The sequence below is a fragment of the Tachyglossus aculeatus genome, chromosome 1 (assembly GCF_015852505.1).
Source record: "Tachyglossus aculeatus isolate mTacAcu1 chromosome 1, mTacAcu1.pri, whole genome shotgun sequence".
NCBI classification, from domain to species: Eukaryota; Metazoa; Chordata; class Mammalia; order Monotremata; family Tachyglossidae; genus Tachyglossus; species Tachyglossus aculeatus.
Genome location: NC_052066.1, coordinates 18,466,716 through 18,487,530, shown reverse-complemented (window position 1 = coordinate 18,487,530; position 20,815 = coordinate 18,466,716). Strand labels below are relative to the sequence as shown.

Sequence of the window (20,815 nt, the reverse complement as noted above, 5' to 3'; positions counted from 1 at the left end):
GGCTAGGAATAAATTCGTGTGGAACACCCATTTATCAGTGATGGATTAGAGGCAGGGGATTAGGCTAATGACTTGCTAGGGTTCATGCCCTAAGCAATTGTGGAAGCTGCATGGCCTAGTGGAAAGAGCCCAGCATGGGAGCCAGAGGGCCTGAGTTCGAATCCCAGCCACTTAACTTCTCTGTGTCTCTTGTTTCCTCAACTGTAAAATGGGGATCCAATACCTATTCTCCTTACTAATCAATCCATCAATCGTATTAATTGAATGAGTACTGTGTGCAGAGCACTGTGCTAAGCGCCTGGGAGAATACACTATAACAGATTTGGTAAACACGTTCCCTGACCACAATGAGCTTATTCCTACTTGGGTTAGGAGCCCTAGTGTGTCTGACCTGATTGCTTTGTATCCACTCCACTGCTTAGAACAGTGCTTGACACAAAGTAAGCACTTAAAAAATACCATAATAAAAGGTATTACAACTCAAACATTTATGTCTTATGATCTCCCCAAGGGTTCCACTGACCTCCCCAATCCAAACAGCCCTCCATGGCAAAGACTGTGAGCCTGCTGTTGGGTAGGGACCGTCTATTTATGTTGCCGACTTGTACTTCCCAAGCACTTAGTCCAGTGCTCTGCACACAGTAAGTGCTCAATAAATACGACTGAATGAGAGAAAAAGACCAAGTGTGATGAGGGCAGGAATGGTATCATCTTTCCTTGGTTTACATTCAGTGCCTGGGAATCAGAGGTCTTGTCTTATGCCGTCGTGTAGTTTCCGACTCAAAGCAACACCACAGACACATCTCTCCCAGATCGTCCCATTCTCCATCTGCAATCGTTTTGGTAGTGGATCCAGATAATTTTCTTGGTAAAAATACGGAAGTGGTTTACCATTGCTGCCTTCCACGCAGAAAACTCGAGTCTCCACCCTCGACTCTCTCCCATGCTGCTGCTGCCCAGGACGGGTGAGTTTTGACTTGTAGCCGATTGCCTTCCACTCACTAGCCACTAGCCAAGCTAGGAATGGAACGGGTAGGCCGCTGCTTGACTCTCCTTCCTGTAGCGAGACTGGTAGAAGACTGGGAACTCTCTAGGTGAGACCCTGAGAGGGGGGAGTCAGAGGACCTAGGTTCTAACAACCTTGGTGTCATCCTCGACTCCGCTCTCTCGTTCACCCCTCACATCCAAGCTGTCACCAAAACCTGCCGGTCTCAGCTCCGCAACATTGCCAAGATCCGCCCATTCCCTTTCCTCTCCATCCAAACCGCTACCCTGCTCGTTCAAGCTCTCATCCTATTCCGTCTGGACTACTGCATCAGCCTCCTCTCCGATCTCCCATCCTCCTGTCTCTCCCCACTTCAATCCATACTTTACACCGCTGCCCGGATTGTCTTTGTCCAGAAACGCTCTGGGCATGTTACTCCCCTCCTCAAAAATCTCCAGTGGCTACCAATCAACCTACGCATCAGGCAGAAACTCCTCACCCTGGGCTTCGAAGCTCTCCATCACCTCGCCCCCTCCTACCTCACCTCCCTTCTCTCCTTCTCCAGCCCAGCCCGCACCCTCCACTCCTCTGCTGCTAATCTCCTCACCGTGCCTCATTCTCGCCCGTCCCGCCGTCGACCCCCGGCCCACGTCCTCCCCCTGGCCTGGAATGTCTTCCCTCCGCACATCCGCCAAGCTAGCTCTCTTCCTCCCTTCAAGGCCCTACTGAGAGCTCACCTCTTCCAGGAGGCCTTCCCAGACTGAGCCCCCTCCTTCCTCTACCCCTCGTTCCCCTCTCCATCCCCCCCGCCTTACCTCCTTCCCTTCCCCACAGCACCTGTATATATGTTTGCACATATTTATTACTCTATTTATTCATTTATTTTACTTGTACATATCTATTCTATTTATTTTATTTTGTTAATATGTTTGGTTTTGTTCTCTGTCTCCTCCTTCTAGACTGTGAGCCCACTGTTGGGTAGGGACCGTCTCTATATGTTGCCAAGTTGTATGCTTAGTACAGTGCTCTGCACACAGTAAGCGCTCAATAAATACGATTGATTGATTGATTGATTCTAATCCCAGCTCCACCACTTGTCTGCCACGTGACCTGGGGCATATCAGTTAACTTCTCTGTGCCTCAGTTCCTTCTTTTATAAAATGGGGATTCGATACCTACTCTCCCTCCGACTAGGACTGTGAGCCCCATGTGGGACCTGATTACCTTCCATCTACCCCAGGGCTTAGCACAGTGCTCGGCACATAGTATGCGCTTAACAAACACCGCAATTATTCCTATTATTATAAATAGTAGTAATAAATGATCCATAATGCCATTGGTTGGCTGGGTTGGTTGCCTGAATGAAGGGTGGCCAGTAGAGCTGGTGGGCAGGGAACTAGTTGACCGCATGAGGGAAGGTGTTGACAGGGAGAGTGTGTATGGGTAGAAAAGAAAAAGGAGACATGACCCTGGCAGGGGAGGAGATACCCGAGCACGCTGGACTGCCTCTCCAGTGCCAACCTCTCAACGGGCCTCCTCCTTGCTTCAAGGTGAGCCAACCCTGTCTGGGCAGACTAGTGCCATGAACAGGGATCCTCTGGTTCTGGGGGTGAATTTAATTCTTCACAGTAGCTCATTTAAAAGCTATGAAAAATCACCACGCTGGTGGCTTGGTATTATTATTATTATTATTATTACTACTGTATTTATTGAGCACTTAGCATATTCCAAGCACTGTACTAAGCGCTGCGGTGGGCACAAGCAAATCAGGTTGGACACAACCCCTGTCCCATGTGGGGCTCACAGTCTCAATCCCCATTTTCCTGATGAGGTAACTGAGGCACAGAGAAGTGAAGTGACTTGCCCAAGGCCACACAGCAGGCATGCATGTAGTGTCTATCTCTCCTCGACGCTGCCAACCTCTTCCTCCACCCCACCTCACCCACTCACCAACTTGGTCATACCCTCGACCTCATCATTTCCTATCGCTGCACTGTGACCACCATCACCAACTCTGAAACTCTGAAATCCCTCTCTCTGATCATAATCTTCTCACCTGCCTCCTCACTCACACTCCTTTCCCCTGTAAATCCATATTACTCCCTCACAGAGATCTCCGCTCTCTGGACCCCACCCATCTTTCGGAGCGCCTCACACCCCACCTCGCCGCCCTCTCCTCTCTACCGAGTCTTGATGATCAGATTACTGCTCTCAACTCTACCCTTTCTACTTAGCTAGATTCACTCGCTCCCCTTTCCCTTCGCTGCTCTCGTACCACTAACCGACAGCCCTGGATCACAGCCACTGTCCGCCTCCTTCACTCTTATGCTTGAGCTGTCGAACGCTGCTGGCGAAAGTCTAAACACCGTGCCAACCTCGTTCACTACAAGTTTATCCTTTCCTGTCTTAACTCATCCCTCTCCTCTGCCAGACAAAACTATTTCTCCTCCCTCATTGACACCCATGCCCATAGCCCCCGCCAGCTCTTCCGTACATTCAACTCCCTTCTCAGGCCCCCGGTTCCTCCCCCTCCTCCTTCCCTCACCCCCAACGATCTGTTGTCCTACTTCATTGACAAAATTAAATCCATCAGGTCCGACCTCCCCAAAGTCACTTCCCCCCCTTCTCCAACCCCCCGGCTCTCAACACTGTTTGTTTTAATATGGCATTTGTTAAGCATTTACTGTGTGCCAAGCACTGTAGACACAACCTAATCAGGCTGGACACAATCCATACCCCACATAGGGCTCACAGTCTTAACTCCCATTTTACAGATGAGGTAACTGAAGCACAGAGAAGTAAAGTGACTTGCCCAAGGTCACACAGCAGACAAATGGTAGACCCAGGATTACAACACAATGGAAAGAGCAAGTTCCTGGGAGTCAAGTGACCTGGGTTCTAATCCCCACTCCACTACTTACCTGCTGTGGGACCTTGGGGAAGTCACTTCACTTCATCCCTCATCCCCTTCCTTCCTCTCCCCCTCGTCCCCCTCTCCATCTCCCCATCTTACCTCCTTCCCTTACCCACAGCACCTGCATATATGTTTGTACATTTTTATTACTCTATTTATTTTACCTGTACATATGTATTCTATTTATTTTATTTTGTTAGTATGTTTGGTTTTGTTCTCTGTCTCCCCCTTTTAGACCGTAAGCCCACTGTTGGGTAGGGACTGTCTCTATATGTTGCCAACTTGGACTTCCCAAGCGATTAGTACAGTGCTCTGCACACAGTAAGCGCTCAATAAATACAATTGATTGATTGATTGCTAAATGGGGATTCAGTGCCTGTTTTCCCTCCTACTGGAATTATGAGCCTTATTTGGGACCTGATGATCTCGTGTCTACCCCAGTACTTAGTACAATGCTTGACACCCAGTAAGTACTCTCCTACTACATCCCAGCCAGCACACTCCATTCCTCTAATGCTAACCTTCTCATTGGAAGCAGCGTGGCTCAGTGGGAAGAGCCTGGGCTTTGGAGTCAGAGGTCATTGGTTCAAATCCCGGCTCCGCCAACTGTCAGCTGTGTGACTTTGGGCAAGTCACTTAACTTCCCTGGGCCTCAGTTCCCTCATCTGGAAAATGAGGATTAAGACTGTGAGCCCCATGTGGGACAACCTCATCACCTTGTATCCCCCGAGCACTTAGAACAGTACTTTGCACATAGTAAGTGCTTAACAAATACCATCATTATTATTATTATTGAACTTCGATCTCATCTATCTCACCACTGATCTCTCGCCCCATCCTGCCTCTGACTTGGAACACCCTTCCTCCTCAAATCTGTCAGACAATACTCTCCCCTCCTTCAAAGCCTTATTGAAGGCACATCTCTTCCAAGAGGCCTTCCCTGACTAAGCCCTCCTTTCCCCTTCTTCCACTCCCTTCTGCATCGCCCTGACCTGTTCACTTTATTCATCCCCTGTCCCAGCCCCACAGCACTTCTGTACAGATCTGTAGTTGATTTATTTATCTATCTATATTAATGTCTGTCTCTCCCTCTAGATTTTAGCTCTTTGTGGACAGGGAATGTGTCTGTTTATTGTTGTACTGTACTCTCCCAAGCGCTTAGTACAGTGGTTTGCACACAGTAAGTGCTCAGTAAATACGATTGAATGAATGAATAAGTGCTTTAACAATTATTATTGTTATTTTGGCTCCCAATCACCTGTGGGGTGCAGCCGCCTGTCTTACATCCTCGAAAGCCAAGAGTCTTATTCTGCGTGTGTCTCACCTGTCCTTCACTCTGAGGATTAACTGGTGGAAGCGGTCCACGTGCTCGAAACTGGCCTTATCCGTGACCGAGAAGACGATGAGAAAGCCGTCTCCCGTCCTCATGTACTGCTCCCTCATGGCGCTGAACTCCTCCTGTCCTGCCGTGTCTAGAACTATAAAACCAAAAGGCAAAAAGGAGATGATAAGTGAGCCCGTCTTCTAGAATGTGAGCCCGCTGTTGGGTAGGGATTGTCTCTGTTGCCGAATTGTACTCTCCAAGTGCTTAGTATGCACACAGTAGGTGCTCAATAAATACGATTGAATGAATGAATGAATTATAAGGGAGAGGAGAGGAACCTGGGTCTCTACTATCTCTGCCTCCACTCCCCCACAGACAATTGTGGCAGGGAATCTAAATAACACTCAAAATTAGGGCTCTCTCAATCAATCAATATTATTAATTGAGCACTTACTGTGCAGAGCGCTGGACTAAGCACTTGGGAGAGTACAAAACAATACAGCGTGGTAGACACGATTCCCATCCACCACTGGCTTACGGTCTAGAGATCTGTACTTAGCTTTTATACACTGGATAGTCACCCCACCCTCAGCCACAGTTCTTATGTCCTAATCCTTACACTCTTCCATTTCTCCTATCTGTAATTTGTTTTAAGGTCTGTCTCCCCTTCCAGACTGTTAGCTCTTTGTGGGCAGGGAACGTGTCTACTAACTCTCCCAACTCTCTCTCTCTCTGACACCTGTCTACTTGTTTCGCTTTGTTGTCTGTCTCCCTCTTCTAGACTGTGAGCCCGTTTTTGGGTAGGGACTGTTTCTATCTTTTGCCGAGCTGTACTTTTCAAGCACTTAGTACAGTGCTCTGCACACTATAAGCGCTCAATAAATACGACTGAATGAATGAATTATTGTACTCTCCCAACTGATTTGTTCAATGATGTGCCCACTGTAACCACTCAGTGAATACCGTTGATTGATTGAATGGTTGATAGAATTACGAAATGGAATCTGCTTACAACAGGAAGCGAGCTCCCTTCTCTATCTGGGACCGACAAGGAGTCCAGGATTCCCTCAACACAAACACGGTCTCATTTCCCAGTGGGGGTGCCGGACTCAGACATCATTCTTTAATAACAACAACAACGACAATGTTGATAATAACAAAAATAGATTGATTTATAACAATCATAAAAATTGCAGTATTTGGTAAGTGCCTTGTGCCAAGCACTATACTAAGCACTGGGATGGATACATGATAATCAGGTCAGACACAGTCTCTGAACCCACGATGGTCTCTTTACTTGAGTCTTAATGATGATTGTGGTATTTATTAAGAGCTTACTATGTGCCAGGCACTGTACTAAGTGCTGGGGTGGATACAAGCATATCTGGTTGGACACAGTCCCTTTCCACATGGGACTCACAGTCTCGATCCCTTTTTCTACAGATGAGGTAACTGAGGCATAGAGAAGTAAAGGGACTTGCCCGATGTAATCAATCAATCGTATTTACTGAGCGCTTACTATGTGCAGAGCACTGTACTAAGCGCTTGGGAAGTACAAATTGGCAACATATCAAGCAAACAAGTGGTCTTCACGCTTGCCCCCTCTTCCCGCCCTGGGGCAGCAGGTCTAGATTCACTGGAAATAAAGGACTTTTAGATTGTTGGAGCTTTGCCTTTGTGCACAGAGGGTCCGGCGCCCCTTCCTCTTTTCTTCTAGACTGTGAGCCCGCTGTTGGGTAGGGACTGTCTCTATGTGTTGCCGACTTGTACTTCCCAAGCGCTTAGTACAGTGCTCTGCACACAGTAAGTGCTCAATAAATGCGATTGATTGATTGATTGGAGCCGGAATTAGAACTCAGGTCTATTTGACGACCAGGCCCGTACTCTATCCACTAGGCTACTCTGCTTCGCTTGTCCTCCTGGCTGATGGGGGGTGGGGGGGGGGGCGGCATTTCAGGGGCCACAGTTAGAGACTTGATAGTGGTCCTTAATCAATCAATCAATCAATCGATGGTTATTCATTGAGCATTAGTTGTCTGTAGAGCACTGTACTAAGCACTTGATCTCATCTCTGAGATCCTCAAAAACCTCCAGGGGCTGCCTGTCAACCTACAAATCAAGCAAAAACTCCTCACTCTCGGCTTCAAGGCTGTCCATCCCCTCGCCCCCTCCAATCTCACCTCTCTTCTCCCCTTCTCCAGCCCAGTCCGCACCCTCTGCTCCTCTGCTGCTAACCTCCTCACTGTACCTCGTTCTTGCCCATCCCGCCGTCGACCCCGGGCCCACGTCATCCCCCAGGCCTGGAATGCCCTCTCTCCGCACATCCGCCAAGCTAGCTCTCTTCCTCCCTTCAAAGCCCTACTGAGAAATCACCTCCTCCAGGAGGCCTTCCCAGACTGAGCCCCCCGCCTTTTCCTCTCCTCCTCCCCATCCCCCCTCTGCCCTACCACCTTCCCCCTCCCAAAGCACTTGTATATATATTTGTACAGATTTGTTACTCTATTCATTTTACTTGTACATATTTGCTATTCTATTTATTTTGTTAATGATGTGCATAAAGCTTTAATTCAATTAATCAATCAATCAATCAATCGTATGTATTGAGCGCTTACTGTGGGCAGAGCACTGTACTAATTCTATTTGTTCTGACGATTTTGACACCTGCCTACATGTTTTGTTTTGTTGTCTGTCTCCCCCTTCTAGCCTGTGAGCCCGTTATTGGGTAGGGACCGTCTCTAGATGTTGCCGACCTGTCCTTCCCAAGCACTTAATCCAGTGCTCTGCACACAGTAAGCGCTCAATAAATACAATTGAATGAATGAATCTCTGGGTCAGTGTACACACCCATGCGGCCGGTGAAGGTGGGTGGAGGCAGGAGGTTGACTTCATCAGACAATGGTATTGTACTCTCCCAAGCGCTTAGTGCAGTGCTTTGCATGCAGTAAGTGCTCAATAAATACGATTGCATGAATGAATGGTATTTATTGAGTGTCGACTGTTCCCCAGGCAGAGAGTTGCTTTGTGGGTGACGATCTACCCAATATTGAGGGTGATGGGCGTCACCCACCCCTGCTGATTGCGCTCCTGCGCAGAACCAGGATTCTAGCTGGGAACTGGTACTTGGTTTTGTGAGAACCTCCAACGGTTGCCCAACCACCTCTGCAGCAAACAAAAACTCCTCACCATTGGCTTTAAAGCCCTCAATCACCTTGCCCCCTCCTAGTGGAAAGAGCACGGGCTTTGGGGTCAGAGGTCGTGGGTTCAAATCCCAGCTCTGCCGATTGTCAGCTGTGTGACTTTGGGCAAGTCACTTAACTTCTCTGGGTCTCAGTTACCTCATCTGTAAAATGGGGATTACGACTTTGAGCCCCCCGTGGGACAACCTGATCACCTTGTAATCTCCCCAGCGCTTAGAACAGTGCTTTGCACATAGTAAGTGCTTAATAAATGCCATTATTACTATTATTATTATTGTTGCTACTCTCCTTATACAACCACATATACACACTTCATTCCTCTAATAATAATGATGGCATTTATTAAGCACTTACTGTGTGCAAAGCACTGTTCTAAGCACTGGGGTGGTTACAGGTTGATCAGTTTGTCCCACAGGGGGCTCACAGTCTTAATCCCCATTTTACAGATGAGGTAATGAGGCACAGAGAAGTTGAGTGACTTGCCCGAAGTCACTCAGCTGACAATTGGCTGAGTGAGGATTTGAACCCATGACCTCTGACTCCAAAGCTCGGGCTCTTTCCCACTGAGCCACACTGCTTCTCTAATGCCAACCTTCTCACTGTAACTCGATCACGTCACCTCGCAGCCGGCCTCTCGCCCACATCCTACCTCTGGCCTGGAACACCCTCCCTCCTCATTCATTCATTCATTCAATCGTATTTATTGAGCACTTACTGTGTGCAGAGCTCGGTACTAAGCGCTTGGGAAGCACAAGTTGGCAACATATAGAGACGATCCCTACCCAACGGCGGGCTCACCTCATATCGGTCAGACAATTAGTCTCCCACGTTGCAAAACCTTACTGAAGGCCCATCTCCTCCAAAAGCCTTCCCTGACTAAGCCCTCCTCTCCTCGTCTCCCACTCCCTTCTGCGCTGCTCTTACTTGCTCTTTCATTCTTCCTCCCTCCCAGCCCCACAGCAAATACGTATATATCTGAATATGGCTGTAAGTATGCATGTATGTATTTATTTATTTATTTTAATGCCTGCCTCCCCGTCTAGACTGTGAACTCTTTGTGGGCAGGAATGTGTCTCTTGTTATACTCTCCCAAGTGCTTAGTACAGTGTTTTGCACACAGAAAGTGCTCAAAAAATACAATTGAATGAATGAATTTGAAAGACAACTGCTCTCCCCTCCTTCACAGCCTTATTAAAGGGACATTTACTTCAAGACATCTCCCTGACTAAGCCCTCTTTGCCTTTGCTTCACCTGCGTTTTTGTTGCCCTCACCTGCTCCTTTTTGCTCACTCCCCCTCCCAGCCCCACAGCACTTATATCCACATCTGTGATTTACTTATTTATATTAATGTCTGTCTCCCTCTCTAATAATAATAACAATGGTGATGGCATTTATTAAGCGCTTACTATGTGCAAAGCACTGTTCTAAGTGCTGGGGAAGTTACAAGGTGATCAGGTTGTCCCACAGGGGGCTCACAGTCTTAATCCCCGTTTTACAGATGAGGTAACTGAGGCACAGAGAAGTTAAGTGACTTGCCCAAAGTCACACAGTTGACAACTGGTAGAGCCGGGGTTTGAGCCCATGACCTCTGACTCCAAAGCCTGCACTCTTTCCAGTGAGCCACGCTGCTTCTCTAGATTGTAAGCTTGCTGTAGGCAGGGAATGTGTCTGTTATATACTTGTATTGTACTCTCCCAAGTTCTTAGTACAGTGGGCTGATGGAGACAACAACTGATTGACTGAGAGAGCTGATTGACAGCCCAGCAAGCAATGGAAAGATATGGAATGGTTTTGGGGGGGGAGGAGGTAAATGGACAAAAGCTATAAAAGGCCAGATTTGCAGGCAACATGAGCTCAGCGACTGGACCTGTGGGTCATCAGGCAAAAACTCCTCACCCTGGGCTTCAAGGCTGTCCATCCCCTCGCCCCCTCCTACCTCACCTCCCTTCTCTCCTTCTCCAGCCCAGCCCGCACCCTCCGCTCCTCCACCGCTGATCTCCTCATCGTACCTCGCTCTCGCCTGTCCCGCCATCGACCCCCGGCCCACGTCCTCCCCCTGGCCTGGAATGCCCTCCCTCTGCCCATCCGCCAAGCTAGCTCTCTTTCTCCCTTCAAGGCCCTACTGAGAGCTCACCTCCTCCAGGAGGCCTTCCCAGACTGAGCCCCCTCCTTTCTCTGCCCCTCCTCCCCCTCCCCATCCCCCCCGCCTTACCTCGTTCCCCTCCCCACAGCACCTGTATATATGTATATATGTTTGTACGTATTTATTACTTTATTTATTACTCTATTTTACTTGTACATATTTATTCTATTTATTTTATTTTGTTAATATGTTTTGTTTTGTTCTCTGTCTCCCCCTTCTAGACTGTGAGCCCGCTGTTGGGTAGGGATCGTCTCTATATGTTGCCAACTTGTACTTCCCAAGCGCTTAGTACAGTGGTCTGCACACAGTAAGCGCTCAATAAATATGATTGAATGAATGAATGAATGAGTGAATGTGTACTGGGATGTCCCAGAAGGGAGTGGGAATAAAGGTGCTTGGACGGGAACACACTGCTCTTTGGGTGTTTTCTACAGTCCACTCCTCTTGGAGTGGTAGCATTTACTGTGTGTAGAAGATTGTACTTAGTGCTTGGGAGAGTACAATCCAATTCATTCATTCAATCGTATTTATTGAGTGCTTACTGTGTGCAGAGCACCGTACTAAGCGCTTGGGAAGTACAAGCTGGCAACATATAGAGACAGTTCCTACCCAACAGCGGGCTCAATGCAGATGGTAGACATGATCCTTGCCCACAAGGAGCTTACAGTCTAGAGGGGGAGACAAACAATAAAATAAAAATAAAAGTCTAGCTTTTATGCCTTTTTTAAAAATAGTATTTACTAAGTACTATGTGTCAGACACAATCCCTGTCCTACGTGGAACTTCCAGTCTAAGTAGGAGCGAGAACAGGTACTGAATCCCCATTTTATAGTTGAGGAAACTGAGGCCCAGAGAATTCAAGTGACTTGGCCTAAGTCACACAACAACCAAGTGGCGGAGCCGACATTAGAACCCAGGTCCTGACTCCAAGGCCTGTGCTCTTTCCACTAAGCCATGCTGCTTCCCACCTACTCCTGCTCCCTGCCCCAGGCTTGGGTGTTTTAATATTTCGTTCTTCCAGGCTCACTGCCAGGACCGTAGCTGGCCCGCTCCCCTTGTTACCTGATGAAATACCGCTGGGATGACATGCTCTGAACTGACCCCAGAAATATAAAGAAAGGGGTGGAGACACCCTGAAATCTAGGGAGCGTGGAGAGCGCGCAAACCCCAAGCTGGTCTGTGACCACCGGGCTCTCCTTAGCAAGAAGTCGCTGTTGTCGAGTTTTTTGTAAAAGTCTATGTAGAGAAAGAAGGTTTGGATCCCTGCCATCCAGCCACCCTCAGAGTTTGGCACACCGGAGTGTTAACAGGAGGAAGCAAATCAAATGCTTCAGAGGTGACATTTTTCTTTCTCTTGTCCCACCCACGCATTGCACTGAAGTGGAGTATGACGGCTGTGGGCTTCCAAACCCCCGTCTTCTCTGCCCTCCCCTCTCCTGCTTTCAATGGGCCCCAAGAGTCTATCCACCTCAGCTTTTTCTGCTGCCCCAGACACTGGTCTCCGTGGGAAGTGGAACCACTGACACACTCCTCTCACTAGGTTCACTGGTTCTCAATCAATCAATCAATCAATCAATTGTATTTATTGAACGTTTACTGTGTGCAGAGCACTGTACTAAGCACTTGGGAAGTACAATTTGGCAACATATAGAGACAGTCCCTACGCAACAGTGGGCTCACAGTCTCAAATTTTCCCGGGCTCCGACCACTGAAACTTAAGATCGAAGCAAGAGATCGTGGCACGAAAAGCAGCCCGCCTTAGTGGATAGAGCACGGGCCTGTGAGTCAGAAGCACCTGGGTTCTAATCCCGGCTCCGCCACACGTCTGCTGTGTGACCTTGGGCAAGTCACTTCACTTCTCTGGGCCTCAGTTACCTCATCTGTAAAATGGGGATTAAGAGCGTGAGCCCAGTGAGGGACAGGGGCTGTGTCCAACCTGATTGACTTGTATCCACCCTAGCACTTAGATCAGTGCTTGGCACAATAGTAAGTATTTAACAAGTACCATAATTATAATTATTGTCCAACCACTCTTCACTGGCCTCAGTGCTGGGCTACTTCCTCAGGAGGTCTTCCCCAACTTCCACCCCTGCTTCTCTCTCCTGGTGCAGTGAGATGCTCCCTTAAGACATCAACTGTCCTGGCCCAGGGAAGGGATGGGTGGAAGCGAGAGGGGGCAAATCTGGAAAATCAGGGAAGGGTGAATTTGCAGCCTCTCAACCAAGACCTTACAAACCTCACGGTGGGGGAACTCAAGGCAAGAAGGGGGCACAGAAAGAAAGCCCTCTGATTTTTTGGTAGACTTTCTCCTGGTGGCCACTGGCTCCTTCCACTGTGTAATTTGGTAGGGGAGAATGGTTCAATCGGTTGCTGGATGGAGCAAACTTGGGTAGAAATTTGCTCAGTGTAATGCAACATTGAGTCCAGGAGTTATTTTGCACAGGGCCACATCTTTTTCAAGTGGCATCAAGAGAGCCTGCTAATAATAATGGTCTTTGTAAAGCGCTTATTATGTGCCAGGCACTGTACTAAGTGCTGGGGTGGATACAAGCAAATCAAGTTGGACACAGTCCCTGTCCCATGGGAGGCTCACAGTCTTGATCCCCATTTTGCAGATGAGATAACTGAGACACAAGAGGAGGCAAGTGACTTGCCCACTGTCACATGGCAGACAAGTGGAGGAGCTGGGATTAGAACCCATGACCTTCTGCTTCCCAGGCCCATGATCTAGAGCCTCCTAAAGTGAGAGAGAGAGAGAGAGAGAGAGAGAGAGAGAGAGAGAGAGAGAGAGGAAGGAAGGAAGGAAAAACAAAAGGAAAAAAAGGAAGAAAGAAATAAAGAAAAAGGGATGGACAGGGAGGCAAGAAAGAAGGAAGGAAAAAAGAAAGAAAAAGAGAAATAATAATAATGTTGATGGCATTTGTTAAGCACTTACTATGTGCCAAGCACTACTCCAAGCACTGGGGTAGATACAAGGTTATCAGGTTGCCCCAAGTGGGTTCACAGTCTTAATCTCCATTTTACAGATCATGTAACTGAGGCACAGAGAAGTGAAGTGACTTGCTCAAAGGCACAGAGCGGACAAATGGTGGAGCTGGGATTAGAACCCAAAACCTCTGACTCCCAAGCCCATGCTCTTTCCACTAAGCCACACTGCTTTTTAATGAAGGAAGAAGGACAGAAGGAAGAAACAAAGGAAGGAAGGAATGAAGGAAATAAAGAAGAAAGGAAGAAAGAAAGAAAGGAAGAAAGAAAGAAAGAAAGAAAGAAAGAAAGAAAGAAAGAAAGAAAGAAAGGAAGGAAGCAAGAAAGGAAGGAAGCAAGCAAGATAGAAAGGAAGGAAGAGGAAGGAAGAAGGGAAGGAGAGAGGGAAGGAGGGAAGGAGGGAGGGAAGGAGGGAAGGAAGGAGGGAAGGAGGGAAGGAGGGAAGGAAGGAGGGAAGGAGGGAAGGAGGGAGGGAGGGAGGGAGGGAGGGAGGGAGGGAGGGAGGGAGGGAGGGAGGGAGGAAGGAAGGAAGGAAGGAAGGAAGGAAGGAAGGAAGGAAGGAAGGAAGGAAGGAAGGAAGGAAGGAAGGAAGGAAGGAAGGAAGGAAGGAAGGAAGGAAGGAAGGAAGGAAGGAAGGAAGGAAGGAAGGAAGGAAGGAAGGAAGGAAGGAAGGAAGGAAGGAAGGAAGGAAGGAAGGAAGGAAGGAAGGAAGGAAGGAAGGAAGGAAGGAAGGAAGGAAGGAAGGAAGGAAGGAAGGAAGGAAGGAAGGAAGGAAGGAAGGAAGGAAGGAAGGAAGGAAGGAAGGAAGGAAGGAAGGAAGGAAGGAAGGAAGGAAGGAAGGAAGGAAGGAAGGAAGGAAGGAAGGAAGGAAGGAAGGAAGGAAGGAAGGAAGGAAGGAAGGAAGGAAGGAAGGAAGGAAGGAAGGAAGGAAGGAAGGAAGGAAGGAAGGAAGGAAGGAAGGAAGGAAGGAAGGAAGGAAGGAAGGAAGGAAGGAAGGAAGGAAGGAAGGAAGGAAGGAAGGAAGGAAGGAAGGAAGGAAGGAAGGAAGGAAGGAAGGAAGGAAGGAAGGAAGGAAGGAAGGAAGGAAGGAAGGAAGGAAGGAAGGAAGGAAGGAAGGAAGGAAGGAAGGAAGGAAGGCTGTGATGTGAGACCTTTTTTACCGTAAGACTTCAATCTGCAGGTGAGTCTCACTCCCAGGAGACCAGCCTAGAGTGCACATTCATCAGAGGCAGCTCTCGGTTCTCTGGCACCTTCTGCAAGGTAGCAGAAATCCCAGGCTGGCTGCCCAGGACAGGGCTCTCCAGCCAGGGGATTGAGGGGCTCTGCTCCAAACAAAGTCCCCCACCAACCAACACCACTTTTTTTGTCACTGGCAGAAGTCCCACAGACACAGACAGAGCTGCCCCACCAGGCTCAGGGATCCCTGGGAACCTGCATTTGTGAGGGGGGAATGCACAGGTTCAAATCCCTGCTCCACCTCCTGTCAGCTGTGTGACTTTGGGCAAGTCACTTCACTCTCTGGGCCTCAGTTACCTCAATTGTAAAATGGAGGTGAAGACTGTGAGCCCCACATGGGACAATCTGATCACCTTGTATCCTCCCCAGCGCTTAGAACACTGCTTTGCACATAGTAAGTGCTTAACAAATACCAAAATTATTATTATTATTACCTGGATAACACCTAGAAATGGTCTTAGAGGCCCCCTTGAGTGCAGGGGAGGGAATAAAAATCACCTCAGAATACATTTGAGGCCCAGTAGAAATAACAAATTACTCATATTTGAGTTCTCACTGAGTGTAGAGCATTGTATTGAGCATTAGGGAGAGTACAATGTAACAGTCAGAAGACGCATTCCCTGCCCACAACCAGCTTATGGTATAGAGGGGGAGACATACATTAATATAAATGAATAAATTACGGATGTAATAAATCACTGATGTAACATAAATAAACCAGTTTATTTACTGGTTAACCAGTACGGCATTCCAGCTTGCCTACTCACTCACTGTATACCAGGCCCCAGTAGCAACCAGACTGATAAATATGAGAGACTGTGGGTAGCAATGTGCCAACGACTATCACCACAATGAACTCATGAGCCCCCTGAGTGATACATGATACCTATCACTAATCACTATTCAGTCCCACTACCCACCTGTGTATTCTTTCCCAGTGCTTAGTACAGTGCTCTGCACACTGACAGTACGTAAGAAATGCTATTACCCTTACCGGGTAAACTGTAAGCTCCTTGTGGGCAGGGCTCCCATCTTCCAAATTTGTTGTATTGTGCTTTCCCAGGTGCGTAGTACAGTGCTTTTAGACTGTGAGCCCACTGTTGGGTAGGGACTGTCTCTATATGTTGCCAACTTGTACTTCCCAAGTGCTTAGTACAGTGCTCTGCACACAGTAAGCGCTCAATAAATACGATTGATTGATTGCTCTGCACACAGTAAATGATCAATAAATACATCAACTGACTGAGTGATTGATCGATACTACTACATGAAGAGTAAGGATCAACGCTCGATCATGTTTCCATGGTATTTAATAAGCGCTTACAGCGCACAGAAGACTGTATTAGACACTGGGGAAGAATACACAGATGGGAATTAGTCCCTGTCCCTTAACAGGCTCACAGACTAAGAGTATAAGGTGGGGAGAGGGGATGGGTGACAGATGTAAAAGGAAAGATGAAACACTAGAACAAGGAAACAAAATAAAACATATGACCAAAATCACAAAATTTTGGGGTTTTGGTGAAAATCATTGGTTGGGTAAAAGGTTTCCATTTTGACTATAGGCTCCTAGTCAAAGTGTCTACCAACTTTATTGTATTGTACTCTCCTAATTGTCTAGTACAGTGTTCAGGACACAGTAAATGCTCAATAAACACCACTGATTGAAGAGCACAGTTATGTATATAGCAGTTCCCAAACCACTGCCTCATAGGTTTTTGATGATGCCCGTAGCCCACTGCACTGAAATTTCTCAGCGGCTTGGTGACGTATTTAAATCCTGGGCAGCAGATCCCGGATGTATCGCCAGGGATGACAGTCATGAAAAGCCTGAACAGGAACGGACCCACCACACAGCCCAGTTCTATTCTGACAATGATGGCGGAAAGGGCGGACAGGCCTAGGAGTCAGAAGACCTGAGTTCTAATTCCGGCTCGGCTACTCCCCTGCTGTGTGACCCTGGGTGAGTCACTTCACTTCTCTGTGCCTCGGTTTTATCATCTGCAAAATTCACTAATTGTCAATCGTATTTATTGAGCACTTATGGTATGCAGAGCACTGTACTAAGCACTTGAGAAGTACAAGTTGGCAACCATGGCTTGGGAGTCAGAGGTCATGGGTTCTAATCCCAGCTCCGCCACTTGTCAGCTGTGTGACTTTGGGCAAGTCACTTAACTTCTCTGTGCCTCAGTAACCTCATCTGGAAAATGGGGATTAAGACTGTGAGCCCCATGTGGGACAACCTGATTACCCTGTATCTCCCCCAGTGCTTAGAACAGTGCTTGGCACATAGTAAGCACTTAACAAATACCAAAATTATTATTACTATATAGAGACGGTCCCTACCCAACAGTGGGCAAAATGGGGATTCAATACCTGTTCCACCTCCTAACTATAACATGACCCCCATGTGGGGGGTCTACTCCAGTGCTTAGTACTGGAGTAGCACTGGACAAATTTCAAAATTATTATGATTATTAGTATTATTATTATTCTACTCTGACCTCTGACCTTACTGAACACTCTATCACCAAGTAGTCTAAGGGTCTTGATGAACTGCTTAGAGAAGCAGCGTGGCTCAGTGGAAAACAGCCCGGGCTTTGGAGTCAGAGGTCATGGGTTCAAATTCCAGCTCCGCCACTTGTCAGCTGTGTGACTTTGGGCAAGTCACTTCGCTTCTCTGGGCCTCAGCTACCTCACCTGTCCAATGGGGATGAAGACTGTGAGCCCCCTGTGGGACAACCTGATCACCTTGTAACCTCCCCAGCGCTTAGAACAGTGCTTTGCACATAGTAAGCGCTTACTAAATGCCATTATAAAAATGAACTGCTAAGGCCAGCTGGATTTCTTTAGCAATTTTCAAAGTCCATGGACGGTGCCAAATGCTTTTGTAAGTTTAGAGATGCCTCAGTGTTGCTGTCAGCACTTTCCCTGCTTCCGTCACGCTGCAAAGACCAGATCTGCTGGGTCGTGTTTTGGTCCACAGCCACACCGTGATTCAGACGGGGCCGGGTTGATTCTGTTCTTCCACGGTCGGTTCAGGAGCCTGGCTCTGTCTCGCTGGCCATGGAGAGGTTCCTCGGTGGTTTCCATACTCAGCTCTTTCTGCTTTCTTTTGGAAGACGGTCATTTGGTGGCCCCTTTGAAGTCTCTGATGCGTATACTAAACCTTCACATAATCTTCCAAGCCGCTCTTATTGTGGAAGAAATCTAGGGGTGGAATGGGATCACCAGAGGACAAGAGTCCACCCTGCCTCCACAGAGAATGATTCTTAAACCATTAAATCTGGTTTAATTCTTCAATCTGGCCCCTGCTGAGGAGGAGTCTCCATGCATCTCCTTGGAAGAAAATCCACGCTCTAGTAGAACTGCAAAGATTTTTATGTCTGTCTCCCTCATTAGAGTATAAGCAACTTGTAGGAAAGGAATGTGTCTTGTTAAATCTGTTGTACTTTCATGGTATAGTGGATAGAGGATGGGCCTAGGAGTCAGAAGGGTTCTAATCCCTGCTCTTCCACTTGTCTGTGTGACCTTGGTCAAGTCATTTAACTTCTCTGTGCCTCATTTACCTCTTCTATTATTATTATTCCCCCTTTTAGACTATGAGCCCACTGTTGGGTAGGGACTGTCTCTATATGTTGCCAATTTGTACTTCCCAAGCGCTTAGTACAGTGCTCTGCACATAGTAAGCGCTCAATAAATACGATTGATGAGGATGATGATCTATAAAAAAGGGATTAATACTGTGAGCCCCATGTGGGATATGGACTGTGTCCAATCTGATTAGCTTGTATCTACCCCAGCACTTAGTACAGTGCCCGGCACACGGTAAGCACTTAAAAAATACCATCATCACTATTATTACTATATACTTCGTACAGTACATTGCACTCAGTACCTGCTCAATAAGTGCATTACTACTACTAGTACTATTACTACTACTCCTTGTGCTATTAATAATAATAATAATAGTATTGGTTAAGCATTTACTATTTTCCAAGCACTGTTCTAAGTACTGGAGTAGGTACAAGGTAATCAGGTTGTCCCACGTGGGGCTCACAGACTTAATCCCCATTTTACAGAGGAGGTAACTGAGGCCCGGAGAAGTGAAGTGACTTGCCCAAGTTCACACAGCTGATAAGTGGCAGAGCGGGGATTAGAACCCACAACCTCTGACGAAGAAGAAGAAGAAGACGACGAAGAAGAAGAAGAAGACGAAGAAGAAGAAGAAGAAGAAGAAGAAGAAGAAGAAGACGACGACGACGACGACAACGACGACTACTACTACTACTACTGGCATCTGGTGCCGGGTAATCGGCACCTCAGGGGACTGAAATAGGGTCCAGTCACTGTTGACCACGTTGGCCAAAGTGCTCCAGGTTTGTACTCCAGTGACCAAGGGAGCCAAGTGAGCCCCATGTGGGACAACCCGATCACCTTGTAACCTCCCCAGCGCTTAGAACAGTGCTTTGCACATAGTAAGCGCTTAACAAATACCATCATCATCATTATTATTATTATTACTTAACAAATACCATTATTATTATTATCATCATTATTCATTCATTCATTCAATCGTATTTATTGAGCACTTACTGTGTGCACAGCACTTGGGAAGTACAAATTGGCAACATATAGAGATGGTCCCTACCCAGCAACGGGCTCACAGCCTAGAAGAAAACGGGCTCACAGTCCAGAAGACACGGGCTCACAGTCCAATAAATCAGATCCTGTCAGCAGGACACAATCAGACAATTCGACTGATAACTATGTGGTTAATTAACCCCTTAAGCTAAGTGAGGGAAAATCAGACAGAGGCTCCCAGGGAAGGCTGTAATCCAATCAGAATTAGCTTAGGCAATTTGCCTCTACATCTTGTACCCACTACTGTTACTGCTGCTACTACTATTATTTCTGCTGCTGCTTCCAAAGGAAACCAGTATTTTCTATCGGAAAGCAAACACCTTGTAGTACAAGATGATCTACTAGGTTGTGGTCATGACGAACTTCGCGCTATGGTAACAGTCTCCACTGAGTCAGTGGGAATTAACGTTTCAGGAGTCCAAAGGTATCACCCCATGATTGACGGTTATACGTTCAGATTCTATGTTATTATGTCTACCAATAACGGTAGACATTGATATTCTTGAATATTGATATTCTTTATTAAATACTTCCAAATTGCAAAACCAAAAACTAATACTAAGTCCTCTTGAGTACAACAAAGTACAGCTGATGCAAGGAATGAGAAGGGTGGTAATATCATGCCTTACCAATGTCTCTGGAATGCTTTCGACTGATTTTTCTGGCTCCGACTTGAGCAATGAACATTCGCTAATTTTTCCCTCAGTAAAAACGCATGTTATGTTATCAAGTCTGAGCTCCCCAAAGTCACCCCTCCAGCTTCCCCATCTCCCCCACTCTCAATCCTCTCCTCTACTTTCCCATCCTTCCCAGCAGTATCTTCAGATGAGATCTCCTCCCTCCTCTCAAGTGCTACTCCGGCCACCTGTGCTTCAGACCCCATTCCCTCTCATCTTATGGAAACTCTCCCCCCTTCCCTCCTCCCCTCCTTAACTTCCATCTTCAACCGCTCACTCTCCACTGGTTTCTTCCCCTCTGCCTTCAAACATGCCCATGTCTCCCCCATCCTAAAAAAACCCTCTCAACCCCACCTCCCCTTCTAGTTATCACCCTATCTCCCTCCGACCCTTCCTTTCCAGACCCCTAGAATGAGTCGTCTACACTTGCTGCCTCGAATTCCTCAATGCCAACTCTCTCCTCGACCTCCTCCAATCTCGCTTCCGTCCGCTACATTCCACGGAAACTGCCCTCTCAAAGGTCACCAATGACCTCCTGCTTGCCAAATCCAATGGCTTCTACTCTATCCTAATCCTCCTCGACCTCTCAGCTGCCTTCGACACTGTGGATCACCCCCTTCTACTCAGCACACTATCCAACCTTGTCTTCACAGACTCCATCCTCTCCTGGTTCTCCTCATCTCTCCGGCCATTCATTCTCAGCTTCCTT

At 47.4% G+C, this 20,815-nt stretch overlaps 1 protein-coding gene across 1 annotated transcript in view; it reads right to left on the bottom strand.

Annotated features, from left to right (window-relative positions):
- The window catches only part of MRAS (muscle RAS oncogene homolog), an 85,669-nt gene that overhangs the window by 34,520 nt on the left and 30,334 nt on the right, over positions 1–20,815 (bottom strand). Inside the window, exon 2 of the mRNA XM_038746117.1 lies at positions 5,224–5,377. Within this exon, the coding sequence (XP_038602045.1) occupies positions 5,224–5,377 (154 nt within the window). The remainder of the gene's footprint in view (positions 1–5,223; positions 5,378–20,815) is intronic.